This window comes from Coniophora puteana (genome assembly GCF_000271625.1).
Source record: "Coniophora puteana RWD-64-598 SS2 unplaced genomic scaffold CONPUscaffold_18, whole genome shotgun sequence".
Lineage (NCBI taxonomy): Eukaryota > Fungi > Basidiomycota > Agaricomycetes > Boletales > Coniophoraceae > Coniophora > Coniophora puteana.
Window position 1 is genome coordinate 506,637 of NW_006913070.1, and position 12,658 is coordinate 519,294.

At 50.9% G+C, this 12,658-nt stretch overlaps 5 protein-coding genes across 5 annotated transcripts; 3 read left to right on the forward strand and 2 right to left on the reverse strand.

Moving 5' to 3' along the window:
• On the reverse strand, positions 1-426 carry CONPUDRAFT_27913 (uncharacterized protein; the record flags this gene model as incomplete). The annotated part of the gene is made up of 1 exon (XM_007776584.1): positions 1-426. A coding segment is annotated over one exon (426 nt), but the record flags the coding sequence as incomplete, so codon positions are not given.
• Positions 427-2,548: 2,122 nt separating this feature from the next.
• Positions 2,549-5,809, forward strand: CONPUDRAFT_77692 (kinase-like protein; the record flags this gene model as incomplete). Its single annotated transcript, XM_007776752.1, has 14 exons — positions 2,549-2,790; positions 3,069-3,149; positions 3,203-3,245; positions 3,808-3,970; positions 4,073-4,134; positions 4,188-4,275; positions 4,332-4,363; positions 4,419-4,447; positions 4,504-4,663; positions 4,695-4,761; positions 4,809-4,866; positions 5,103-5,262; positions 5,325-5,505; positions 5,679-5,809. The coding sequence occupies 14 exons, from the start codon at positions 2,549-2,551 to the stop codon at positions 5,807-5,809; spliced, it is 1,497 nt and encodes a 498-aa protein (XP_007774942.1).
• Positions 5,810-6,792: 983 nt separating this feature from the next.
• On the forward strand, positions 6,793-7,478 carry CONPUDRAFT_159659 (uncharacterized protein; the record flags this gene model as incomplete). Its single annotated transcript, XM_007776753.1, has 4 exons — positions 6,793-7,019; positions 7,094-7,186; positions 7,242-7,331; positions 7,412-7,478. 4 exons carry the CDS (start codon positions 6,793-6,795, stop codon positions 7,476-7,478), a joined length of 477 nt encoding a protein of 158 aa, XP_007774943.1.
• Positions 7,479-7,902: 424 nt separating this feature from the next.
• On the forward strand, positions 7,903-8,677 carry CONPUDRAFT_77693 (uncharacterized protein; the record flags this gene model as incomplete). Its single annotated transcript, XM_007776754.1, has 4 exons — positions 7,903-8,046; positions 8,127-8,231; positions 8,293-8,541; positions 8,609-8,677. 4 exons carry the CDS (start codon positions 7,903-7,905, stop codon positions 8,675-8,677), a joined length of 567 nt encoding a protein of 188 aa, XP_007774944.1.
• Positions 8,678-9,205: 528 nt separating this feature from the next.
• Positions 9,206-10,672, reverse strand: CONPUDRAFT_77694 (kinase-like protein; the record flags this gene model as incomplete). The annotated part of the gene is given in 11 exon segments (XM_007776755.1): positions 9,206-9,316; positions 9,336-9,485; positions 9,542-9,631; positions 9,684-9,728; positions 9,787-9,836; positions 9,889-9,954; positions 10,011-10,059; positions 10,114-10,273; positions 10,336-10,364; positions 10,414-10,442; positions 10,669-10,672. The coding sequence occupies 11 exon segments, from the start codon at positions 10,670-10,672 to the stop codon at positions 9,206-9,208; spliced, it is 783 nt and encodes a 260-aa protein (XP_007774945.1).
• Positions 10,673-12,658: the final 1,986 nt, after the last annotated feature.

The following is a 12,658-nucleotide window of genomic DNA, read 5'->3' on the forward strand; positions in this document are numbered from 1 at the left end:
CCTTTCAGCCGGTGTTAAGCTCTCCATCAAGGTAAAGCCTGCCTCCACCCATCTTGCAAGCCCGCCTGGACAAAAGTGGGTGATCGAAACTCTGTTCTCATGAGGATGGACCGAAGAGTTCCCGTGGGGAATGATGCTAGAAGGAATCAGTATCCACGAGTGTGGAGGAAACTCGATGATGCGCTTGAGTTTCCAAAGAATGAGGTGCCCTCCCTCTGTGGGATCATAATCTCCTCCAGCCCATATGGCGCACAAACCTTGCGGAAGGTTCATACAATCAACGTGCTTATGCGTTGCAACGTTCTTGCCAAAATTGAAAGACATTGCAGGCCACACGATGTCAGGAAAGTTGGGTACGAGGTTGGGATCGCGCTCCAGAACCTTTGAGCATGTGTCTTTCATATAATGTGCCTGCTTTGGCGCATACAGCCACATTGCAGCTGAACGGTTGGGAAGCGCAATTAGTAAAAGAACCAAAGAGATGAAAAGAAGGACCCGCCATCAGCATAACCTGAGATGCGATGCACAGCTGGCTGGCTTCGAAGAAAATTAGCGAGGTCCTGGTCAGCAGCGAAGTTGACCGGGTGCTGGAGTGACTGCACTGAGCATCTGAGTACAATAAGGCAAGCTGTTCATATTTACCGGAGTTCCTTGCCCATGAGTTATACCGATGGTCTTGGTAGTATGTGGACCTCGCATATTCTTGCAAGCAGATGGAAGTGTCGGGTAAGCCTTCCCCAAGCAATTCATCATGCAGGTCACGTCTTTGCAATCAGCATCATAGCCGGATTCCTCTGCCGAGCTGGGTCTGCCTGCCAGCACACAAAGAACAACCCCGTTCTTATCGGTGATGAGCTCGGTTTCCCTGCAATGCAAAATAGATGGTGAGGATGGATGATACGTTTCATTGATAGATATTACTTACTCACCTTTCCACGGAAGTAGCTCAAACCCTTTATCCAGAAGTGGCTGAATATCGAAAGGCTTTCCCTTATCCTCAACATTCTTTGAGCCAGAAAAAGCTCCGTGGTCGGTCTTCAGGTCACCCTCTGCATCAATCGAAGCAGCAGTGAAATGAGGTCGTTTCTGGAGGCGAGTACGTTGTGCCTTCTTGAGACCAAGAGAACCAACAGTCTCATGCCCAGCAGCCTTTGCACAGCCAGCAATCTGGCGTTTTTTTTGTCGACGTAGGGTCTGTTGGGCGTACTTACGCACTTTGCGTTTATCAGCTCGAGATTTTTTACCCTTAGCAAAAATCCATTCAGTACAGCTGATAGCTTAAGCAAAAATAGACGTTCAACTCACGTTATGTTCAAAATCTCCCTTCGGCGTCTGGAGATCAGGCACAGGACCAGGATCAGCGGCATCAGATGCAGATCCCGCACGAGCACTTTCCTTGAAGGCATCATGTTCCCTCATAAGAGTTCGCAGCGTTGAGAACGCCTGCGACATGCTGGCACAAGAATCGGGGTCCTGTTCACTGGTGACAGCATAAGGCAACACTTCAATTTGCCCGCTATCATGGTCCCTTAGAAGCGTAGCTGCATCCACAGTAGTGATGCGATGACAAGCCTAGCACGGCTCTCGTAGTAAGTGCATGCAAGTTCACTGGATGGCTTGAACTTACCTTAACGCGCCGCTCACCCAACCCGGCCATGGTAGAGCAGAAAAGAGTGCGCGTGCGCCTCAGAACTCGGCCTGAGGCCTGACGGTCGGTCTTACGATTATGACGTAAATGACCCAGCGTCGTCGGGTCTCAGGACGTACGACTCGGAAGCGGGGTTTCACCCGCTCGAAATGACGGTTCGCGAAGTTCCTGCGGGTATAGCATTCTCCGCAGCGCATCCGCATGTTTCTCACCATGACTTCTACGCGCTTGATCAACATTACTGTAACGGACGCAGGCCCTCAAGACCTCATGCTCAAGACGAGAGACGAAGGAAGCTGCGGGCAAGGCGGGGACATCGACGCTGGCGAAAGCATAGGTGCGAAACAGCAGCGACTGGGCAAGTTTAGATCTCAGGAAGTGGATCGCGATCAGAGGCCACGCAGCTGCCACACGCTATCTGCAATTAATGTGAGATGCTCGGTCCGCTGCGGGTATACGTTAATTTTGCTCAGAGCGCGCATGACCTTGCCCTTGCATCCTGGTCGCTTCCAAAATCAGCGTCGCCGCGCGTGTTCTCAAAAAGGAGCCCAGCCTACCGCTCCAGCATGGCACAGAGATCGCCGCCTGCTCAAACAGGGTGCGCGAGGGTGCATCATGCATCCCTGCTTATGCGCTCCCTAAACCTCAGCGGCACATATGGCCATCGAAACGTTTAACGCCTAGATGCCTAACGCCAAATTTGAAATAACGCACCGCATCAAGAGCGTCTTCCCGCTGCTCGACCGCGGGCAACAGCTCGGGGTGAGGCACGCCGCCCTGTTCATCTGGCGATCAACTACCCCCTGGATTGATTCCGCCAACATGCACGATAAGTAACAGCCGCTCGCAACGAGCCACCCACCGCCACCAAGTCCACAGCTCCCAAAACGAGCCCTCAAAATGCGTGGAGGTGATGCTAGACTTGGTAAGATATGGCTTCAGACAGCCGAGGGCGGGGTTTCGGGCTACGGCACAGACAACTCATCGATAGACGCAAAGGGCCGTGCCGCGTGCGTTTCAATGATCAAGAGCTCCGTTGAGCGGTGCACGATGAGCACCTTTGGCTTCTTCCTCACCCAGGAAGACCCCTCAGGGCTGAGGGCACCAACTTCACGGGCGACACCGACGGTGCCAGTGCAGCCGTCAGCTCGTGACTGGCTGCTTAATACGGTTCACAAGCCGGAGCCGTCAGAACGACTGTTTTCCATGCTCAGCTAAAGTCTGCCTACCGGACTCGGAGACTAGACTAGCGGAGCCAAACAGCGTTGCGCATTCGCAGTAGCGCATGGAGCGCATTCAACTTTCCTCTACACCGCTGGAGCTTTCACGCCGTCAGCGAGTGACGATGCAAGAGCTGCTGAGCGGGCTGGAGAACTCTTTCACTAAGTTGCATAATCTTCACGACGTCTCCGTTGCGAAGCCTCCAGACTTTGCGTGCAATCGGCGGTGCTGGACTATCACCTGATGTTGGAGTACTTGGGGACCCTTTCTTATGCAACAGGTAAGCTGCCCCGTTCACGATCATACTCGCTATCTGATCGTTGCATCATCAAGGCGGGGCGATCAACTTAACTACGGCGTGACAGACGTTGGTAAGGTACGGTGAGGGCCATGAATCATATTGTCCAATCGTATCCCAACGGTCAGCCCAAGGGTCAGCCGTTGGTGCGAGTCGTCGGGAGCCTCCGGAATCTACATTCGAAACCGCATGACCATGTCAGCCACCCTCGCCCTCTAGTAACCTCTAGTTCGCATCCGAAGCTCTTGGTACCTCGCATCGCTGCGCTCATCTCTATCTCTTCAACGCTGTATGCCAACTTAAAATCGCCCAAAACGTGCCGGCCGCGCCGAGCCGCCTTGATTTTGCATAGAGTTACGCTCCATTGTTTTTTTTCTGCGTTGTGATGCTCCCCGTGTGCTAGCCCTAGCCTACGCACTCAATACGCATGTTTCGTGCTCGGGCGGGAAGTCTTTGATGTCAATATCACCGCGCGCCTTGGCCACGTGATCAGTTCTTCCCGTATATATCCATTTTATGACCGGCATCTCGATCCCAACGTTCGAACGTTCAACCTGCCCCCCCCCCCCAGCTGCCTCGTATCTAAGAGCCACAACGTGATACTCTTATACCAAGTTGATACTTCACCAATTCTTTGGAGATGGCGTACCTTTTGTTACCTCCGGTCTGGGGGAGAATCCTTGTTACTAATCCAGACCTCGAAAGTGGAACTGCGCAAGAGATCTTTCTCGATTCCCTCAAGGATTGCTACACTGTTGGCTCCGATATGTCATCCGACCTTCTGATCGAAAATCCTTTCATCAGTAAGTGGCTTGTGGTCGTTTTCGATCATCAGTATCGCTGATCGGTCTACGCCTTTCTCTCTTGCGAAGGTGCCCATCATTTTTGCATCACACGTCATCTAGGAGACGACTCGGCAACCGTCAGATACACGATTAAAGACAACAAGAGCAGGAACGGAACATATGTGAGCAGATTTCAGTTGTCCATGCCTAACGCTTGTCGACCAAATTTCTCAAGGTAAACCGCCAAAGAATTTCAGCTGATATGCAGCATGATATTCTGAGCGGTGCGGTCATACATCTTCCGCGTCGACCCCGTCACTTAGGTAAGTACAATATCGCGCGTGGATGCAAGGCTGAATCCTACCCCATATGTGCACAGCGCTTGAGTTTTTGGCTACAAACGATAACTCAGTGAGCGCATCTTTCCCCCCGTTGACGGCTTACGACGCTGAAATGTCCGCTATAGTTTTCTTCTCATTTTGACTTAAAAGAACAGTGAGGGACATTTGCGGATGATCTCCGCCTGCTATCAAGCTAATAGGCTTGTGTAGAATTGGATGCGGAGGATTTGGGGTTGTCAAGCGAACCTGCAACCGAATTAACAGGCAAGAGTATGCCGTCAAGATCATGCGTAAACCGGATTTACCTCCCAGATGGGACCGTCGTAATGAAGCTCAAAATGAGATCACTATGCTGAAAACGTTGAGACATGTGCGAGGTCGATACGCCTGGTTCCCTTCAGATGCTGACCCTCGCCCAGCCCAACATCGTCCAACTTGTCGCCGTTCTAGAAGAGCATCGAGAACTCTGTCAGCATTTCCTACTTATGATGGTGGAGTTTTTCACTAATCAAAAGCCTTAGTCGTTGTGATGGAATACGTACCACACGGCGACCTTCACGATCTTATAGAAAGGTGCGAAGGGATGTGTAAGAATTCAGTCCACTCCTAGCTGCAATGAAACATGGCGCGTTAACACAACATGCCAGCGGAACACGATGCACAGCTTGTGACAGCCGATATGTGCGACGCTCTCGAGGTAAAGTCAATCTCCTCAAATTTTGACCAAGTTTTCCGTGCTCCTCTAAAGCCATCGCGCGTGCCAGTACCTTCATTCCAACAACGTTGTGCACCGTGATGTCAAACCAAAGGTCGGTCATTGCCAACGTATGGCTCTTCAAGCCTCGATCAAGAACCAACACTAAGACTACGTGCCAACAGAATATTCTGGTTGCTTCCTTGAACCCACCCAGGACAAAGTTGGCGGATTTTGGCATTGCAAAAGCTGCAGCCAATGGTAGCTGCTGCAGGGTTCGTGCCATATTGATATTAGCCATGGACGACGCCTGCTTACCTTGCATCTTATCCTTCAGACGTTTTGCGGTACACCGTTGTACATAGCTCCAGAAGTGGTTTGCAACCGAATGCTGGGCTACAATGAATATGATAACAAGGTCGACGCTTGGGGCCTGGGCGTCACGATCTTTTTTATGTACGTCTGCTTTTACGATGGTACCCCTGCATTTTCGCCCCTGTGCTTAGATGAACTGTCAGGTTAGCAGCTAAGCCACCGTTCCACCATAGCGACTTCAAAATCTTGCCAGGTGGTTTGATCTTTGATACCCGTATAATTGATTGGAGCAGATTTCCAGACAAGGCTAACGAAACTGGAAAGCGTCTACTTTTCCGATGCGATACATATGCTAAGTGAAATTGCCGCAATACAGTCCGCAACATGATTCTTGGTATGCTTGCATGGGCAGTAGAAGATCGTCTATCAATCTCCAATGTCACAAAGCATGATTGGATGAGAGAGTTATGGTCTATTCGGAATGGAACAAGCAACGTCAGCACCTAAGTCAGCGCTCCGATGATTTTGGAACCTGCGTGGCTTAGGGTTGTGTGGCTTAGGGTAGGCATATAAAACAAGAGGATTATTTCTAAAAGCACCCTCGAAGGCGTTTAGAAGGTTGCTTCACCTTGAACTTTAGCGGTCGCCAATACTAGATAGTGAATTAATTTTCCTTTAGCCACTAGCAGGAGTACTAGTAATCCCTCGCTCGTTGTATATGCATCATCGATGGCATCTCTCTTGTTCTTTAGCCTCCGTTCGTGCTTCTAGTCTTGAGCGTTACCGCCGGCATCCTCATGCTCAAAGGTTACTGATCCCCTATTGTATTGCGTTGACAGCTTAAGCGCTTACCGCTTGCATGCCGACTAAGAGTGTTCATGCCGACGAAGAGTGCTCAATGGCGTCTCCAATGCAGACTGCAAGGAGGACTGTCGTTTCTTGATTCACGGATCACCTACATTTTCTCTACAGCTACCTACGATCTTGCTAGGCAAGGAGTTCCCTTTATCTTACTTTTATGGCGAAGCATTGAAGGAAGCTATTATACGCGGGTAGCAGTCGGCGTTTGACGCTCGATATTGCCATGGGCATGACTGCGTGTGCCGTCTGCACGTATTCTGTTCCTCAGGTAGACCTGAGCAGCGCGCCTACCTCGCACGCTCCCCTTCGATTGCTGGGGAACGAATTCACTCCGTCGGACGAACTCCTTCCCGTATCCTATGACGCGCAGATCTAACGCGCTAATCGTATATACTTGCAATCTAGTAAATCTAGCATGTATCCTTTATGCCTAGTTGTGTACCATGTCTGGTTTCGTCCGATCGTTGAGTGAGGCCCTGCCGCGGTTCCAGGTATGCCCGCGAGGGCGATGATCGTTTTTGCGTCAGGGTTTTAGACAAGATAAGGGGGCTTTGGCTTATGTAAGCATCACGCTCTACCATTTCGCTCTCGCATACGCATGACCATGCGCCTCTTCGCGACCACTAGTCATGCAATGGGTCGCTAAGGCCGAACCTCACGCGCTGGACCGCTACAACGTCGCTGCGCTGCTGATGCCCACCAAGCTCGTCATTGGTCCAAAGACATGGCTCAAGACGTCACGCCCCGCCGAAGGGCCTGGCGTGGCTCCACGGCACGGAGCCCAGGGGCGAAGACAAGGACGCGTTGGCACGATATCCGAGTGCGGATGGTCCGAGCGCGCTAGCCCTAGGAACAGGTGAAGGATGAGAAAAAGAGGAAGAGGCATACGAACATCAAGGCTTAGTTCCTCGTGCTACTCGCAACCCCTAGGTATAGGACAAGAGGTTTTGTCTTTCTCCTCATCGCTGAAATCGCTAACGATGAGAGTAGGATTATCAAGGCAGCCAGCAGCTCCCGTACAGAGTTCGTACTCAATTTCCTCCCCGGCCTGTTCATTGCGAGCTAATGACCATAGCAGGCCATCTCACGCAACCCCAACGACGACTCCGACAACCTCACTAGTTTTTATGCCGACGTCAATGCAAGACGTTGGGGACGAGGTTGACGAGTACGCAGCATGTCAACATGAGAGCCAGCATCGCCGTGCGAAGTCTCTTAACGCACGTGCTGGAGATTATGTAACGCCAGGCAGGAAGCGGTGAACACCGGGACGGGCAAGACGAGTGAGGTCGACGCCGGTGATGGACGAGCCTGAGGAAGTTCTTGCGGTGCAGTGGATGTCGATGAACCTGAACGTGATTCTACTCCATCTTCATTCGCTACGCTTTGGGCCAGAATCGCCGCGCCGGTCTTAGGACGCATAGCGCCAGCTCGCCGGACCCAGCCGAGGGCGAATCGCGATGGCGAAGCCTTCTCGATCATGTGCGCCTACAGCATGTCGCTCGTTCTCCTCAGCCTCTCGAACATCTGTTCCTCCTACCCAGCCTCAGCCTCCATTCATCCCCTCCCCGCTCGCCCGTCTTTCGAGGTAAGCACCATGTTTATATGCTCTCCTATTCATACCTAATACATCCTGTTCACGGAATACAGCCCTTCAGACGAACCTATGAACCCATTCAACGACGATAATACCACCACCCGACCTACAACTCTCGTCTGTTACCGCTCCTTCTTCCGTCATGTTCGCACCCAGCGCACCCAGCGTACCCGGCCCTCCAGCAGACGAGTCGGGATACAAGCCCGACGAGTATGTGGAGGCGCCGACCAACACCAAGTCAGCGGGCAAGCTGAATGCGCAGACTCGTAAATGGAAGCCAGCACGAGTTCGTTCCGCCTCGCTCTGACCATGGAGAGCCACCGCCTCCGCCAAAGACATCGCTGCCGTTCACCGAGGCATCGATAGGCCTATACGACGGCTCGGATGGCGGCAGATTCGCACATTTCTTCAGACTTGTCCTCCAGGATTTCGCGGCGTGGGCCGGGGCCCGGGGACGAACACAACTCGCTGGTACGTCTTCTCTGGGTTGGTGGCTCCGAAGGCGATGGGACTTTGTTGACACCTTCTTCAGATCGGGGATCTTGCGTGCGCCTGGCATATGCGCACGGCTTATCGCACGCTCAGCAGCGTCTCGCGCACAGTCACCGACCTCGTGGACTGCAACGCGCATGGGCTGCGCCTCCTCGAGGCCATGAATAGGATGCATAACCCGCTCGGGAGCGTCAGCGGCGGCGAGGTCGATACGCAAGGTGCAGCAGATCACGCCTGTGCTTGCAGCGCTCTCGCAGCGGAGCACCGAGCCCAGGTTCCCTTTGGAGAGGTATGCACTGCGAAAGCTTGGTTTGGGGTGTTCTCGCTTTAATCACTCCTCTTTTGATGCTCATCAGCTAATCGGGAGCATGGTCGGTTATGCATGGACAGCAGACGCGGCAAGGGCGTGGCTGGCATATGGGTAAGAGGACGCTCTGGGTGGAGGTGGCGCCATGTGCGACTACGAGCAAAGCTTTTACCAGCTCGGCTGGTGCCTCGCCTAATACAGCTATACTAGATGATCTACTACGACCAAAGCTCCGGAATTCTAAGGTCCTCGTATGTGATAAGCTAGTTGAACGCTTGATTCACACCGGTGCGACATCATCTAGCTGCTTCTGATTTGTTTGATTCCTATGCCAAGCCATTTCGCTATACTAGTGTACATGTACGGGGCATGGTCTAGACGTAGCTAGTAAAAATATACATACTACGTGGCTCCATCTTACATTGTTACCCCCTCTCTGGTTGCGATCGCGACCCAGTGGTTGATACTGCTGCGATATAATGCCAGAGGCATTAGAGCATCCAAGGGTGATGCTTCACCTTCTGAATAGGCAGCCTTTGCACCGGGTTGTGCTCAAGAAGACTTGTCAATAGGTTGCGAACTTCAAGAGAGTTTTATGAGGTTAGCTAAACGCTTCAACTCTTGAAGGCGTTTACCTTGGCTGTTGTTAACGTTTCGCATCCTCTCCGGGAGACGGTCCCACTTTGGGAAGCGTTTGTCCTGATAGTCGGGCGGTCTTGGAACGTCCTTCTTTGAGAATGGGTATTTGCTTGATAACCTAAAAACGCATCACAGACAGCCGATATATGTGAACTGAGGTGCACCAACATCTTGAATAGAGTAACACCGAGGCTCCAAGAATCAACTTTCCGATCGTAGTGATGGTCGACACCCGCGCCTGGGGCGTAGATCTCAGGAGCCATATACATTGGCGTCCCACACAGTGTCTAGTTCTAGGATTAGCAGGTATTACAAGGTTGAAGAGACTATACACTTGATTTACCCTCATGAAGGTTGTATCATTGACAACTTTTGAGATGCCAAAGTCGGTCAGCTTCAAGCGTAGCGGTGTAGTGCCAGCCACTAGAACATTCTGCAGCGCGGTCAAGCAGCTGAATATCGCAAAAAAAAGACCATCGACTCACCGGAGGCTTAACGTCTCTATGAACAATGCCGATACAATGAAGGTACTGGAGAGGGAGCAACGTTAGCCAGAGACTTGGAAGCGTGAGGCAAATGGCCACTCACCTCCAGCCCGTCACAAATCTGATTCAGGGCTGTTTTGGAAACTGATTCATCTATGAGGAAAGCTCACCAGGCTGAAGGGATTTAGTTAATACCGTTACCTACCTAGACCCTTGTACTTTTGTATAAGGCTTTCAAGGTCGCCATGGCGCATGAACTCCATGACCAGGTCTACAAGTGGACTTAGCTCGATACGTAGCTTGAGCAATACAAGATGCACCGCTTACAGATTTCCTTCTTGGACTCAAAAGCTGCATGAAGGTTGACGATGTTTGTCTATAACATTTTGCGTCAGTACTATGGTAGCTGAACTGTAAGAATACGACCAACGTGTCCAAGGTTCTGTAAGATGAGTACTTCCTTAAGGATAGGGGCGTTGCGAAGTTTGTGGGGACGGAATGGAAGCTTTCGAAGAACTTTTACAGCGTATTCCTTTTCTGTGGCCAAGCGCTTTGCTTTGTAAACTATTCCAAAGGAACTGCTTCCAATGCTATCCCCAAAAAATACAGGCTCGACTTAGCTCAGCTGTCTTAGTAAACTGCATGCGCTCACTTTTCTCCAATCATGTATTGGTCTGAGAACTGTGATACAATTAGGCTTATGACAAGTGACTTCATTCATAGTACTTACAGCAATTGTGGGATCCAAGAGCTCAAAATCTGGGATGTCGATTGAAAAAATCAGTTACGTCCGAGAGCTAATAGTGGAAAAAGTGGTACAGAATTCCGTTGTTTTGCCAGACGTGGTAATTCGGGCACCTGGTCGGATAGCTACCTTGCTCCCTTGGATACAGCGCACACCGTTGACCTTTGAAATGTAAATACAAGTGAGCTTAAAATAGACTTGTATCGGCAGCAAGAGCGCAAGGCTTCTTGCAAGGCTTACCCATGTCCCGAATGTACTAATGTCCGATAAGTGAAACTTTTCTGCGTCTTCAAGTTGTTTATCCGGCGCATTATATACGATAAAGTGATGAGCATCTGTGCAAGGACAATGAGCCATATACGCCAAAGGAACGCATATAATAAAAGATGCGATACCCAGAGGAATCCCTCTGCTGGTAATATTAACGTCATTAGCCATCAAGTTTGCTCCTACTCGGATGCAGTCCTTGCGGGAGGTCAAGGGAATATTCCTGATCCAACCGTGTTGGGGAACATGGAGAGCAAGTACGCCCCAGTGTTCAGGAAGATAGTTGTCTGTCATCAAGCCGGGAGAACGGGTAGGCGAAAGGTACTACAACAGAAAGGTCAAAGGACTTGGTGGACAAATTTAAAATGATACAAGAGATTTGAGGTTCTTTAAAGCATGAGCCATCCTGGATAAAGGCATGTAGGGTAAAGCTGAGTGCCGAACGTTACGTTGTGAGCAATAAACTTTAATTGTTACATGTTCAGGTGGGTCGGCTTGGACTGGCAAAAGGGCTGCATTAGAAGTCATCCTGCCTTATCGCTCATGTCGGATATGGAAAGACAGGCTTCTGTCAAGGGGCCGCTCATTCATCCCAAACGAGTCTCCAACACTGAGCCATGGCGCTGACTAACGCATGACGTCAGGATCGCCGTGCCTGCCAACCCCCAAAGCATCCGCCCCCTGGTGTCCCTGGCTTCTGATTTGATGCTGCACTGTGGAAAGACGCGGATCTTGACAGATGCAGATCAGCCTCAGATCCAGATCCAGGGTAGATTTGGCTCGAATGCGATGTCTAATATTTGTCGCAACGCATCCAAGGTGGATGGTTGCATCTTGCGCCAGATCCGTCGACGATCTGTCGCTCACGAAATCTAATACGACTCGCCGCCGCAACAGCCTACTTGCTAACCCAAAAAACGATTAGCCACCCCTATTCAGGCATGATCCATGTAATTATCTTGCTACTAGTAGCTACCCCATTGCGCCTTCGCACAGTGAATCCGTCAGATTTGCCCCTCCTTCTGTCTAATCTGACCTCGCGCATGCTGTTGAATAGATATCAAATGTTTGATGTAGAAGGTGTCGAGACTGCCAGCTAGTCTGGCAGCCTGACCGTGTATTGCACAGCGTAGCTTCGTAACTACAGCATGAACAGTAGAGCAGCCTTGGCATATAACGGAAATGCGAGAGAGCAACGTGACAAATTCTAGCTCGAAAGATGCCGACAAGACGCGGGAACTTGAATGAACAACCGTTGGGGTCAGCGTCTTCCCCCCACGGAGGCGAGTTCATGAAAGCCCTCCTTATTCTGCGAACGTTAGGGGCTGCGCCTGCGCTCGTATGCCTCATACGCTGCCCGCAAGACGAGACACCTGCAACGATCGCGGTCGCTGCGGAAGCGGGTGAGCGAGAGCGCGCGAGAAAAACGCATGCGCGGCATGCGGGCTCGTGCGATGAGCACAGCGGGTGTTGAGTCGGATTAGATTAGAGTGAGCGCATTTAAAGAGCATCTTTATGCCAACTATCGTGGTGTCGTCGTCGTTGGCATTGTCCAGTGCAGGTTGCAGCGTACTAATCCTCTCAGCGAGGAAGAACGTCTAAAACTTTGCTTTTATTATGCTGTAATACTATTGACACAATGACCCTCATGCTAATATGACGCTTGATGATTTTGTTATGTAATGATGATAGAAGAAAAGAAAGAAGAAAACGAGTGCACATCATCGACGCCCTGAGGTATGAAAGCAACGGGTATAAAGTTATTTTCGTCCGATAGATATGCATGTACAGAGTTAGCCGCGTCGCCGTCGAGATCCAGCCCATAATACGATCAGGGAGAGAGTAGACGCGAAGAAAGGAGCGAAGGAGTAGGAGCAAAGAAGTAAATAAATTACCATACCGACGGTATGGCGAACGCGAACATTTAGACTGATCACACTACTGAAGAACGTCTAAAACTTTG